Below are 14,335 nucleotides of genomic sequence, written 5' to 3' on the forward strand. Positions count from 1 at the left end.
AACTTCCCATACATAAAACTACTTTTTTTTTTATGTGGAAAAAAATATGTTAAATTAACATATCCTGATGCATGCTCAACAATCCATGTAGATAAATCTAACAAGGTTAAGTGAGGTCCTCTGGTGAAGAATCCGTCCAGAGGTCCTGACTTAACCTTGTTAGATTAAATCAACATGTTCAACATGTCTCGCAGGTCTCCGGGAATTTGCACATAAACATTTTTGAGTTTTTCAACATGAGATCACAGGAAAATGTAGTATATTAACACATTAACCTTATTGTGAGTATTTATAATGCCTTCTGATGTCTTATTGTGAAGTAGTTTATGAAGTGTGCTTAAAAGCTGACCTTGAACATATCAGAGCAATAACTCAAATTCTGTTTGCTTTCACCACATCCCTCCACTCCCACTTCTACTTCACCTCCAGATCTTTCTCTCCCACACACACCCTGCCCCACGCCATGCTCCTATAAATTGGTTGAGAATCACATCAGCACATCAGTGGGTTGGACAGAAACCTGCCTTTTCAGATTCTCGCTGCCGCCACAGCCATGACTTCAGCCGGAGGCCTCATTGCCTTTTGCGTAACTGTGCTGACACTTCTCGGTGCAGCTCTGGGAGGTAAGACTTCTTGCACATTTTGTGTGATCTTCACACTCTGAAGCTATCAGTCGTTATTTTGCCTTTTTGTTTTATTTCAACAGAAACCAAAGGTTACATCTTGAATGAGCCAAACATCCCGTTTCCACCTGCCCGTCCCACTTTACAGAATCTGGGCAACATCTGTCTCCACGGTCCAAGCCGTCCCAGATATCCTCACAACTTCTTCCCGTCCTCTGGTTTCAGCTACTTCCGCCGCATTGGGCGCACCATCAACCGCCTGGAGTCATGGTACTCTTTGTGCTGCAGAGGACTAGCACAAGACATCAGCCAGATCCTCTGCTGCACGGAGCAAGCTGTGAGTTTCTATCAAAAAAAGGCAGACCCTGCTCATAATTTCTTCATGACGAAATAAAAATTCAAGGTTTTCACGCCTTATTTCTGGTATATGTCTGATAAGAACATTATGCGTTCCGAAAGATACCAATCTAATAATTCTTCACATAAAGTGTAACATTTTAGACAACCGGACACAAATAAAGTAGATGTTCTATGTGTTGAAATCAAATTCAAGCAAAATTAAGCAGATTATTCCTTACAGAAGCCAAGAGGAATTATAATATTATAACATTATCTTCAGATAATGACTTATTTCACTATCCTGTGACAATGAGGCTTGTTTTGTTTGAGGGAAGGTTAAACGGTATCACAATATGGAGATAACAAACCTCGTTGTTGCAAAGATTTCCCCATCCTTTTGCGTTTCATGACAGCAATATTGAATTTTTTAAATAGGTGTAACATAAGCAAGCAATAGAGTTTCACACTATTAAAATCTTGTTTTATCAAAACAACTAACAAGTGTAATGATTATTCTCAGAAATGTGCATCCTGTGGAGACATGCTGCGTGATGGGGATCAGTTTATTTGGATGCCTGAGGTTGATCACAGTGTCACCTTCACATGACCTTCCCAGCTATCTCTGTTTTAGTCTTTAAACAGTGTCTTGACCCTGAGTTTGTGAACATTTTCATATTTGTAAAAACAAGATTTAATCTTTTATTTTTTTTCTTACAGTGGAAACAAACCCTGTCTCAGTTCTGTAAGGAGGAATTTTCCTTAAAGACTACGCCGTACGAGTGCTGCGAGACTAAAGGAGATGAAAGATGGACCTGCTTCAACAGCCACCTGCCAAATCCACATTACATTGGAAACCCAGGCTACACTTCTCCTGCAATGCCTGCAGAGCCAGAATTCTCCTTCGACCCAACTACTTGCATTAACTGACCACAAGAATCACTGAAATGCATCCATTAGGTAGAGGAATGAGCATAGCGTTCATCTTTATCTATATCTCGTCTTCGTCCAGCAGTCAGAAAAGCAGACACTACTTTGGTCGATGCTGTGAAGGAGATTAATAGTCCTAATTGTCAGTCATTTGTGTTAATCTTTTTTTAGATATCAGGAAACTTGTTTTCAAGACATTTAAATCCTCACTTTCACAACTATCACTAAATGTTTCTTACATTCATATCGCACTCTTTTATAAATAAGATATTATGAAAGAAATAAAACAAACAAGCAAACAAATACATGTGTGCATCTTTTTTCCTGATAAGAACTGGAACGAAACTATAATAGATTTTGAGTTGGCTGTTGGATGAATACTTTAAACGTGTGTTCTGCCAAACTTTAGATGAAATGTGCAATAAAAGCCATAAATAAATGTTTATATAAATATTTTGACAGAATCATGTTATTAGTAAAGAAGTGGGTAAAGATAATGGATGGATGGTTGGATGTTAGTGTGGGCCAGGGTCATTCATGTCACATAAACAAATGCTACGCTTCAAAATAAAAGCAGAACCAGGAAGTGCTGTTTTCCAATGAAATATCACTTTACCTGTGTTCATAACTCCAACAACTTTATTGTTTAGGGATAAATGTTTAGAGATCACAAACATGTCAAAGCATAGCATTTTTAACATTTTGCTAATTTGGTTTGAGTTGTCCCTAAATAGGCCTTTAATTTCTTTTAACGATTTAAGACGTTTAAATATAAGCACAAAACATGATGAAACTAGAATAAAATGTTTCTTGGAAAGAAGCCATATGAATACTGAGTGCTGGTTGGTTTGATCAGATTTGGTGAAATAGGTGAAACTAACTTTCCATCTAACAAGGATGAGTGAGGTTTCGTAAAAAACATAAAATCTTTCATCAACTATAAATGAATTATCAATGATTTATAAATTTATCAATGACAAAAGATGAAACGTTTCAACAGAAGAAGAATTTTTCCAGAGGATCTGATTCATCCTTGTTAGATGAATCTTCCTGGTTTATTATTACATCAGGACATTTTTACAAATTTCGGTGTTAGTTAAAATATTTAACGAAGAAAAATCACAAGGAAGAGAAGGATAGACAGAAAAGCAAAAAGCATTAATGTAAGGACACACAATATAATGGCAAAAACCAACAGACATGTTTCTGTTTATAGCATTTTACATAATTCAGCTGTTTTTTGTTTCATTTTTATATCCTTTCTTCTATTTACTTTTTCATTTTACATGCTTTTTATATGATTGTCTATTGTTGTTTGTACCTCATCTGTGTTCTTTGTTTAAAACAGGTCTCTCTTGTAAATGAGTCCTTGAGGATCAATGCGACCAACCTGTATAAATAAAAGTTGAATGAATGAGGGATGACTTCCGGTTTTGCTTTTCCGGTTTTATTGTGAAAAGCCCCGCCGTCACCGGAAACGCAATGCGTGTTCCGTTCCGCAAGTTCCTTTTTTTTTTCTCCTTTTTTGTCACGAAACTGCCGTATCCGCATCGCTTCCTTGTTTACTTGTTCTGGGGGAAAATTCCATGTAAAAGACGATATTTTTTTTCTGGTACCTCGCGGAAATAATTTACAAGAATATCGAGTAAGTTGACTGTTTGTTTGTGTTATTTCTGTTTGTTAAATCTGCTCTGAACGATACCTGGTTAACAGTTAAGCAAAGTTAGCTGCTAGCTTTCTCGCTTCGCTTACCACAAAGTACTTTTTTATTAGTAAATTTAACCAGTGAAAACTTCTGCTGCTATAATTTATGGTTATTTTCCTGTTAGATATTTATAATTTCACTGATAGTTTGTCTAAACTTAGTGGATAAGTCTCGTTTTGTACTTGTTCGGATTAGCCGACTATGAAGTCACCTGAAAAGTATTTCATTTTTTTCACGAGCTGCTGTTTGTCCTCACAGATCCACGTCTAGATCTCGCGTGCCACTAAAACAAGAGTTTGGTGGTTGTTTTTGTCTGAATGGCCACAGCTTTAGAGGAGCCTCCGGGTCTTCAGGGCCAGACTCTCAGTAAGTACTGTGTTATTATTAAAATACCACATTTTCTTTACAAAAGCTTCAAATTATTGTTTCAGATGCGTTTGTTTGTATAAATACAGGAGGTCAGTGTTTTTGTTTTCGTGGTCCCATTGTATGCAGGTATTTAAATGAAACATTTAATTGTCAGTTTTGCCTCAGGACAACCCACTTCTTTTGTTTTGGAGCAATGTTTTGTTATTTCTGGTTATCGTCTTCAGCTGCTGTCAACACACTTATTACAGGACTGGATTTAATTTCATTGTTGTTGTGTTTTTTTAATTCTTGGTAATGAATAGGTGTGGTGGTGACACTGTTCGTTAAATACAACTAAAGTTTATGTGTGCTTTCATCTGCAAATCATTCTTTATAAAATAAAATCCATATTACTTAATGAAGCGGATCATGAATGTGCTTCCAAAGCTTTTAAATAAAATTAAAATGAAGGTGCAATAAGATTTATCGTACCTATATCTTTCTAACATGCATAGTTTGGCTGGAAAGTGACTTTAACCATTTTTTTTTATTGTAAGGTATTTAGCATGATTAAAGCTGTCCTGGATTGTTTTGTTTAGATACGCATTGGGCTTATCAGTGCTCACTCATTTCAGCCTTGTTTACTGTTTGTGGCTTAAGTATGTTTGGCAGACTGAACAAGACAAATATTTCACATTTTTTTAATTCAGGAGAGATTAAGATCATAAAATGCTGCATTTTTTGTGACCACAATATTTTACAAGTGGTTTTTGTCTTAGTTTATATTAATACTTTTAAAATTTTGTGTCTATTTTGAGTCAATCTATTTACTCAGAGTTTTATGTCACCAGCGCAGATTTAACTCATCATTCTTATCAGGGGAGTTTTTTTTAAGTGATAGAGCTCTTACAGTGGGTATTATTTATTTTTATTCAACTTGATGCCATATCAATAATTAAAAAAGCTAATCTAAAGGAGATAGAAACTGTAAAATCAGCTTTTATGTATTTTACCTTTAGAGTGTTTTATATTTCCTCACTGGCCATGTTTGAACACTCTTTAATAGTGCACATATCTAATTCCTCCCGTTGCCTGCAAAGACCTGCAGGGTGCTGGCTTCTGTCAGAGGTAATAAATGAAGTTTGTCTGCATGCTTGTGTTGGAGCTCAGCTGTGCTCTCTGCTTTTTAGTAGGTCAAAATGATAGTTATTTGAAGCAGTGCTATTTTATGGCATCTAGTGAAAAATACTGCTTTTGCTTGTTTGCCAAATATTTCTTTCCCGTTTGTAATTTGTATCTAATTTGTCTTCGCTATCTTTTCCCTCTCCAGATCCAACAGATGCGAGAAGAAATGCGTCATCAGAGGTGAGAATCAACAAGAGAGAAAGTGTGTAAAAGGGTTTCGTGCCAGTTAGGAAATACAAAATGTAATCACTGTAACATGACGATGTTTAGCAATTTTTTGCAGACGTGTTTTCTTCTCTTTCCTGTTTGAATCATAAGAAAGTTATTGCTTCAGACTTGTGAGTTTTCTTTTTTCCTTTTTATAACGTTTTGCTGGTTTGTGTTTGGACTGACAGGGTCCGAGCATCGTCATGTCTCCAGCCATGAAAAAAACGATTGGCCATCGAGGAATTGATCCCAAAGGGGAGACGACGTACAAAAAGGTGCCATCATACCCACACAAGCAGCTACAATTTTTTTTTTTTTTTCATTTTCCCCTTTTGAATATAAAAAAATGTTTAGGCTGTAAAGCTGTGAAAATTGTTGACTCGAGTTTTTAAAGTTTCTAAAGTATTTTGACTAATGTATACCAAATTTATTTGCTTTAAGTCACAAATTTTTCTCCACTTGTTGCTAATAAATAATCTACGATAACTTGTCTTGTTCAGTTAAACATATGTAGATCGAAAATGTTAAAATTATCAAATTCTGTTTACAGGATTGCATTTTAATGCTTTTAGACTAAATATTTACTTTGTATTCGAGCCATTTTAGCTAATAACAATGAAAAAGATAAATATTGAGGAAGTGTGTTTATTAAAAAAATATATATTTATAAAAACTGAGAAAAACAAAAATCAGCTTTCTGTTGTCAATAAATTCTACATAGATCAGATTTGTCACACTTCAGACGTACTTTTTGTCTGTGATGAACTATCTAAAGTAAAATTTTGTAGTAAGAATGTTTAGTACTTTTGATTCTAGTCCTATTATAAGGAACCATGAACAGAAGCAAGAAGTTTAGGGTCTAACTGTTGCAGTTTCACTTCTGTTAATCCACAGAATCTGTAGTTTATTTGCCTTTGATTCATTCCAACACATTTCCATGTCTGACTTATCCTCTTAAAATTATGACATTACATTTATATGTTCTTCAGTTTTCTTGTAATGTTTTAATTAACCTTTTAAATACAGGACTGAATGTCAGACCTTTTTTAAAAAAAAAAAAAAACTAACTATAACAACTTTTAATCCTCACCAACAGTCACTGGAAAAACACTTTGAGTAATTGGTAACTAAACCAGACCCCTTGTTGTGCTGTTTGCAAAAAACAAAAACTTAACTTTATGTCAACTTAAAATCCATAATTTGTACTTATTCGTTGTGTTGGTTAGTTTACATTGCAGGATTTAAAATATTTTGTAGATGATTCTCATAATTTTCAGCATTTTAAATGTTTTTTTTTCTTGCTTTCTTTCAGACAACGTCATCGGCTCTGAAGGGGGCGATACAGTTGGGCATCACGTATACGGTGGGCAGCTTGAGCCAAAAACCTGAGAGAGATGTGCTGCTGCAGGACTTTGAGGTGGTGGAAAGTATCTTCTTTCCCAAGTGAGTTTTGAGAATTGTGCAGCGAGGAAATGTTGTGAAGGTTTCGCCCCTACCACCACAAGACTTTCATAGTTTGTTTTGCCATCTTTTTGTGAATTGCTTTTTTTTGTTTTGTTTTTTTGGCAGTGAGGGCAGTAACCTGACACCAGCTCACCACTATGGAGACTTCAGGTTCAAAACGTACGCTCCAGTTGCCTTTCGATACTTCAGAGAGATGTTTGGCATCCGCCCTGATGACTACATGGTACCTTGCTTTACGCTGCATTTATTCTATTTGGAAAAAGTGCTGTTAAGAAAGCAAAAGAGCAGAGAATAATGAGAAGAATAGAGTGATTGAGTAACTGGAGAGACTGAAACTGGGAAAGTGTGAAAAAATGAATGTTGACACAAGAGAAGTGGAACTTTTGTCTTTCTGAAAGCCCTTTTTTTTTTTTTACAGTACTCCCTGTGCAATGAGCCGCTAATTGAGCTGTCGAACTCCGGGGCCAGCGGATCTCTATTTTATCTTTCTAGTGATGATGAATTCATTATTAAGACAGTGCAACACAAAGAGGCAGAGTTTCTACAGAAACTTCTGCCAGGATACTTTATGGTAAGAACTCAGACTGTGCAGAAATGGTACATGCTGAATTATGATTGTCCAGTTAGTTTAGCTCGTCAGCGTCTTTGAGTGTGCATCTACAGTTAGTTTTCATTCACAGAATTTCACTTGAAGGCAGTGGCAGTGAAAAACTTTCAACTACAACTGCACTAAATTTTAGCTCAGTATCTGTCATGACTGAGTTATAGGCATTTTTGTGTTTTCTAAGATCAGTTAGCTTTAACAGCCATCTTGATTTGGACTGACTTCAAAAGTTAATCAGTTGTCAATGTACAACTAATAATAATTTCCTGACAGTTTTATTGCAAATCCAATCAGTGGTTCTCGAGATATTTTGGCAACAGACACACCAACTCATACAGAAATGGCCGAAAACATCATTGCCCGCCTGTTGGCAGTGCACCATAAAAAAAGCTTCCACTTGGAGTATTTATGTCTAATCCGAAAACAAACTTGCATCACATACAGTTATTTAAAAAAAACAAAAACATGTTTTTGTAAATCATCATTTCTCTTTGACACAATCTTGACTTTGGGATAGATCATCAGTCAGAACTGATTCTCCATGATCATCTTGGTGAGAATTTGTCTACTGTGTTGACCAATTTCAGTTAAATTCTGTTTATTTATTATATAGCGCCAAGTCACAACAGAAGTCATCTCGGGGCACTGAACAGAAACATTTACCGGTATATATAAAAAATAATAAGTTAACAGAAACATTAATAATTTAACATTATTTGTCTGAGCAGCAGACTGCTTTGAATTTAACTCCATCACAGAACTCTCATCTTGAGCAAGCATGAAGGCGACAGTGGAAAGGAAAAACTCCCTCATGAGGAAGAAACCTTTAGCAGAACCAGGCTCAGGACAAGCGGTCATCTGCTTCGACCGGCTGGGTTTGGTAGGAACAGATACACAATGGCAGGTCAAGAATCACATGTTAAGATAAAAACTATCAAATGAAAACTATTCAATTTAAAAAAAATATTTAAGGACATTATTCGTCCAGTAGTCTAAGCCTATAGCAGCATAACAAGCCAACCCTAACTATGGGATTTTTCAAAAAGGAAAATCTTCAGTCCAGTCTTAAACACTGGACAATGTGTCAGCCTCACGGACAGAAATTGGAAGTTGATTCCATAAGAGAGGAGCCTGATAACTGAAAGATCTTCCTCCCATTCTGCTTGTGAAAACTCTAGGAACCACTAGTAAGCCTGCAGTCTGAGAGCGAAGTGCTCTGTTAGGAAAATTTGGAACAATAAGATCTCAAATATTAGAGCTGGAGGCCAGATTAATGAAATCCAAGGAGGGCGAAAGACTGAAAAAATAATTCCTAAGATGCTCAGACCCAAAAACTAAAACCTCAGTCTTGTCTTTGTTAAAAAGAATAAAATTAAGGGCCATCCAGGTTTTTATGTCTTTAAGACATGCTTGTAGTCTAAGTAGCTAATTGGATTCATTGGGTTTCATGGAGAAATATAACTGTTTCATCAGCATAACAATTCAAATTTATCCCATGCTGTTAAATAACATTATTTAATGACCAGAAAAGCTTTTTCTGAAATAATTGGAGATTTTAAATTGCAAACACTTTGATTCCTCTGAAAAAGAAGTTGAATAATTACCAGTAACTTACCCTGAACTCAAATCAGAATAATTTACCTTTTTTAAAATTATTATTTAATTACTTTATTTACTCAAAAATATCTGCAGATGATCTAACATGAAACCATTTACAAGTTTCAGTGCTAAGGTCAGATAAATAATGTTGTTATTGAGAGTTTTGAAATACTTTTCCTGCCAGACATCGGTTCTGCGATGTGTTCCTGTTTGTGTTTGATGGTGCAACATGTGAGGCGAAGTGGTTGGTGATGCATTTTTGAAACAATCCTAACTGCATTGACACACTTCTGTCTGTTTTTTTCCTTTAACACGATATAGTTAAAAGTTTCTGTTGTCGTTCGGGTCACTTACGCCTTTTTCCCTCTTATTGCTGGTCTGTTGCAGAATCTGAACCAAAACAAGAGGACCTTATTGCCAAAGTTCTACGGGTTGTACTGCATGCAGACCGGTGGTAAAAACATCCGTCTTGTAGTCATGAACAATTTGCTCCCCAGCGCAGTGAAAATGCACCAAAAGTTTGATTTAAAAGGCTCCACTTTTAAGCGGCGAGCTTCGCCTAAAGAGAGAGAAAAAAATGTGCCCACTTTCAAAGACCTGGACTTTATTCAGGACATGACAGGGGGGCTGTTACTGGAGGCGGACAAATACAGTGCTGTTTGTAAGACCATCCAGAGAGACTGTTTGGTAAGATGCTCTTCAAAAACATAAAATCATGAAACCATTAAATAAAACATTCAGATTTTAATGTCTAATTCATGAGCTTCCATTTCTTGTTTTTCTACTTGGCTTCAGCTCTTGCAGAGTTTCAAAATTATGGACTACAGTCTTCTAGTGGGAATTCATAATTTAGACCAGGCCTGTCGGGAGCAGGCCAGCCAAGAGGCTGCTGCTTTGGACCAAAGGAAGCCCCAAGTCCAACAGAAATCTTTGTACAGTACAGCTATTGAGGCCATTCAAGCTGATTCTGGAGGCGCGGGATCAATGGAGCCAGAGGACACGTGAGTAACCCTGGAGGGTTATTTGTGTAGTAACTTTATTGTTAAAAGTCTATTTGCTTTGAAAACCTGATTGAGACAAATCGAGACTCACTCACTAACCGTGCTTTTTTTGTTTTCCTCCAGAAATGGAGGAATTCCAGCACGAAACGCAAAAGGCGAGAGGCTGCTGGTGTACATGGGCATTATTGACATTCTGCAGTCCTACAGGTATGAAAGCACGTTTGGCCACTGTTTTGTGTGTTTTTGTGACGTAAAACAAAAGAATCAAAGACAGAAGAACAAGGTTCACTTGGCCTAAATGAAGCTGTGCAGCAAGTTTGTGCTGCTTGTTTGGTCTATAAAAGCCACAATGATCAGTTTTTATGTAGGGATACACCCATTGCTTGGCATGTGACCACAATCAGACTATTTTAGCTCGACATGCTTCAACTTGTTTGCTTTTTTCTGGGTTCCTAAATCCATCTTAGTTAATTTGCACAAGCAGTGACTTGTTTGCAATGTGAACATTTTTTAACTGATTGAATAAATAAGACATAACAGCAGTTACATAACTTAAAAACAATTAAAAGACCTAATAAAGTACAAGCAGCCTAGCATAAAAACAACCAAAAATCCCATGACATCAATTTGATTAAACTGAAAAGTCTCAGATGTCAAAAAACAAGGAGAAGAGATGGGTTTTAAGAGGTAATTTAAAAATAGACAGGGAAGAGGCTCCTTTAATGTCTAAAGAGGCTCGTTTAATGTCTAAAGACAGGTAATTTAGGAGCAGCAACAGAAAACGCACCATCTCCTCTAAGGCCCTGTTTACACGAAAACGATTTCTGGTGAAAATGGAAGAGTTTCATTGCCTCTGTAATGTTCATTTACAGGAAAAGCACAATTTGAGAACGGGTTCCAGAGTGCATTGGTTCAAAAAAATCCCGGTGTCCGTTGTTGTGTAAACAAAAAAAATTGATATTTTCGGTCAGGGAATCCCTGGCTCATGCGCAGTATGATGCAAAACATAACGGCATCCTACAATCCACAGAAAAATAAACTATCAACTGGCATGATTCCCAGTCAATGTTCTCTTGAAATTTGGTGGTTTTATAATTTAAAGTCACCCTAAGCAACAGTTGAACCTCGCCGTCTGTCTGTAGAAATATTTTATTCTCTGCCATCTTGACCATTGTAGCGGCTTTCAGGTAGAACATTTTTTTAATGCATGCGCGCTTAGAGTTTCAAAGAACATAGCACTAAGGGAGGGCGAGGGAATTACAACTTTTCCACGTCTACCGTTGCTGTGTAAACAGAAATTATAATTAGAACGTTTTCATGTAAATGTGTTAATAGAAATGGGAAAAATAATTCAGTTTTCATCGGATCGTTGTCGTATAACCAGGGCCTGAGTCTCAGTTTAGTTTTAGGGACACCCGGGAGCAACGAGTCCACTGACCAGAGGGAACAGGCGGGTGTGTATGAGTGTAACAGCTCAGAGAGGTACGGTGGGTTTTTTTTTTTTCAAAAATGTTGTTAATTAAGTGTGTCTCTAATGAAAAATACCCCACGTTTAAAAGTATAAAAATTGTATTAACACTATTAAAGAACAGATCTTAAGTATTTATGTTGCACAGATATTTCCATTGCAATAAAGAGACAATTGAAGCAAACTATTTAATAAATATGAGGGTTATGAGGGGGTCCTGGAAACGTTTTCTCCCCTGTAAGGGGTCCCTGAGCCCAAAAAGTTTGAGAACCCCAGCCTTAAGGGCTTTAAAAGAAAAATTAATTGTTAAACGGATCCTAAAATGTACAGGCAGCCTCAGCAGTGAGGCGAAAATGGGAGAAATACACTCATGTTTTCTCGTCAGTGTAGACGTGCAGTGGGTTTTTGTTCCCTCTGGAGGTGAGCAACAGAAGGAAGTACTGGATTACCGTCTCACGTTTAGAAAGAAATGGTTTGACTTTAGCCAGGTATCTCACTTGATTTAGCTATCTGTACGATGTTTGAAAAGGTTAGAGGGAGCTCAGGAGGTGTAAGAAGCTGCTAAAAGATTTTGAGGTATCCCTGTTGCTCAGAGACATTTAGGATTTTTTTTCTTTGTAATTTTCCAAATCTTATATTAGACGCTTTTGCAATTTTTGTTGAACCAAAGCCTAGTCCAAAGATATATGCTCCAGAACTTGATGCTGTATTTAAAGAAATGTAAACTCATTTACAGTACTCTAAATGCATTTTTTTTTTTTTTATGAAAAGTCAAATTTTCTATAACAGAAACAATGTATGTTGTCACATTTAGCTCTTGGGGATGAATCAGAATCTACAGGTCAGATTTGTACAAAAATCACTTTTCTGAATCGACCTAGAAAACTGCAGTTGGATGTCGCTACTGTGCATTTTGTGAGAATCATCAAAAGTTTTGTCCCGTATCTTTGATGATAGAGCTGAGATGTGTGTTGTTGTTTCAGGTTTGTAAAGAAGCTTGAACATTCCTGGAAAGCCCTGGTTCATGATGGAGTAAGTTGTCTCTATTTGTTAGTTTATCGTGTCTTAAGAAATACAGATGCTCATAAAGGTTTGTTTTCTCAGGACACTGTATCAGTGCATAAGCCAGGTTTCTATTCAGACAGATTTCAGAAGTTCATGTGCAACACAGTCTTCAAAAAGATGTCAAGTAAGTTTATATTGTCAATCTAAATGTAAATACATCTCTGTTGTACTGTCTGAAGTTTTGATTTATGCTTTCCTGTTTTGTGTCCAGTGAGGTCTTCCCCAACTAAGAAGCGCCGTGCCAATGGTCCATTGAAAAAACCTGCTACTCCTGGGACCTCTATGTGGACTCAAACTAACCTCAACAACCACCCGCTTTCACTCCAACATCAAATCAGCTCTGACACCTTAGAAGACAGTGATGGAAACTACGGTAAAGACTGGATAAAAGAACGTATCTGCTGAAGAAAACATGCCATGTTTACTGATAGCTTCCAACATGTGCCAGCATGTGAATCGCTTCCTTCACAACACAGTAAAAACGGCTTTATCCTCCTCTTCCACCCAGCCTTGCAGTCAGGTCGTCCCGACCTCCTCCCACAGATACCACCCAGCAGCACTCCTGTCAACACTCCTGGAGCCTCAGCTTCCTCCTCCCTGTTTAGCTCAAGGTTTGCTCCTACAGTTCACTCTCCAGCTCACTCCCAGGAATCTTCAGAATCAGGGGGAGAAAGTGAAATTAAGGCAAAGTTCAACGACCAGGAAAGAAGCTCCCCCAAGAGGTAAGAGGGGATATAAACAGTAAGTAGATATAAAACTAGTTGGGAGCTGTTATTTCCTATAACTTGGTAAATTTGGGGTAGCACACAACAATGAAAATGCTTCACATATTTTATATAAATTACTTCCCGAGACCCTGCATCTTGATATGAAGACAATGGCGTTCTACTAAGAAGTAGGGCTCAACGATTAGGGAAAATGTTCTAATTGCGATTTTTTTTACCTCAGTATTGTGATTTAATATGCGATTATTTTTCAATGTCTTCTCGTATTTTTCAACTAACACAAGCAATAAATCAATCTGTTTCAGTTGCAAAAAAATCCACTGTTTTCAACTCCGCTGCTACTCTGTTTATGCATCTTTTGTACAGCTCCATGATAGCAACTTGGCTAAAATGTGTGTGCGAGGGCATTCTGTATCGCTTATCCATTGTGTTTACCAAAGCTGTAAACCCAGGCTTGGTCACTATATTAAAATTATGTAATTATTATAATCAAATTATGTTCATACAGTGTAATACCTTCGAGCAGGGATCCCTGTCGGCTGGTACTTTACTTACTTGAAGTTGAAGCACTTGTCGTAGGCATTCTAGCCATGCAACTATCGTAAATGGCTTTGTGGAGTTTTTTAAGTGTTGATAAAGATTTGAGGTGTTACCTTGAGAGGTAGCAACAGCAGCAAGGCAGGTTTTGCACAATACATGCCGTTGCGTAGCGTCTTCTTTTTTATAGCCAAAATAATTCCAGTCAACGGCCGTGCTGCTCCTCTTTGGTACCAAACTTTTCAGATGTGTCAGCTTCTGCCGAGCCTGACGCGATTGTGCAACCGGTTAAAACACAGTGTTGACTTCTGCTCCCTGCTCTGCTTTGCTTCGCTCTGCTCACTCTCCAGTCACGTAACCAGATCACGTGACTAGTCAAATTGCAGCCTTTACGATTAGAAAATCTCGTTTTATCATATCACGATATTATTGCAAATGCAATTTATTGTTCAGCCCTACTAAGAATGGGCTTTTTAAGCGTAAACATTTACATACATATATACATATACATACATACATATATATACATACATATACA

At 37.1% G+C, this 14,335-nt stretch overlaps 1 protein-coding gene across 1 annotated transcript in view; it reads left to right on the forward strand.

Annotated features, from left to right (window-relative positions):
• Positions 1-3,393: 3,393 nt before the first annotated feature.
• The window catches only part of LOC119425600 (phosphatidylinositol 4-phosphate 5-kinase type-1 alpha), a 12,755-nt gene continuing 1,813 nt past the window's right edge, over positions 3,394-14,335 (forward strand). Inside the window, exons 1-14 of the mRNA XM_037693133.1 lie at positions 3,394-3,534; positions 3,853-3,960; positions 5,273-5,307; positions 5,523-5,609; positions 6,647-6,777; positions 6,904-7,021; positions 7,217-7,369; positions 9,389-9,688; positions 9,797-10,002; positions 10,126-10,209; positions 12,454-12,502; positions 12,575-12,659; positions 12,747-12,908; positions 13,044-13,257. Of these exons, the coding sequence (XP_037549061.1) occupies positions 3,912-3,960; positions 5,273-5,307; positions 5,523-5,609; positions 6,647-6,777; positions 6,904-7,021; positions 7,217-7,369; positions 9,389-9,688; positions 9,797-10,002; positions 10,126-10,209; positions 12,454-12,502; positions 12,575-12,659; positions 12,747-12,908; positions 13,044-13,257 (1,673 nt within the window). The 5' untranslated portion in view covers positions 3,394-3,534; positions 3,853-3,911. The remainder of the gene's footprint in view (positions 3,535-3,852; positions 3,961-5,272; positions 5,308-5,522; positions 5,610-6,646; positions 6,778-6,903; positions 7,022-7,216; positions 7,370-9,388; positions 9,689-9,796; positions 10,003-10,125; positions 10,210-12,453; positions 12,503-12,574; positions 12,660-12,746; positions 12,909-13,043; positions 13,258-14,335) is intronic.

The sequence above is a fragment of the Nematolebias whitei genome, chromosome 19 (genome assembly GCF_014905685.2).
Source record: "Nematolebias whitei isolate Nwh7 chromosome 19, NemWhi1, whole genome shotgun sequence".
NCBI classification, from domain to species: domain Eukaryota; kingdom Metazoa; phylum Chordata; class Actinopteri; order Cyprinodontiformes; family Rivulidae; genus Nematolebias; species Nematolebias whitei.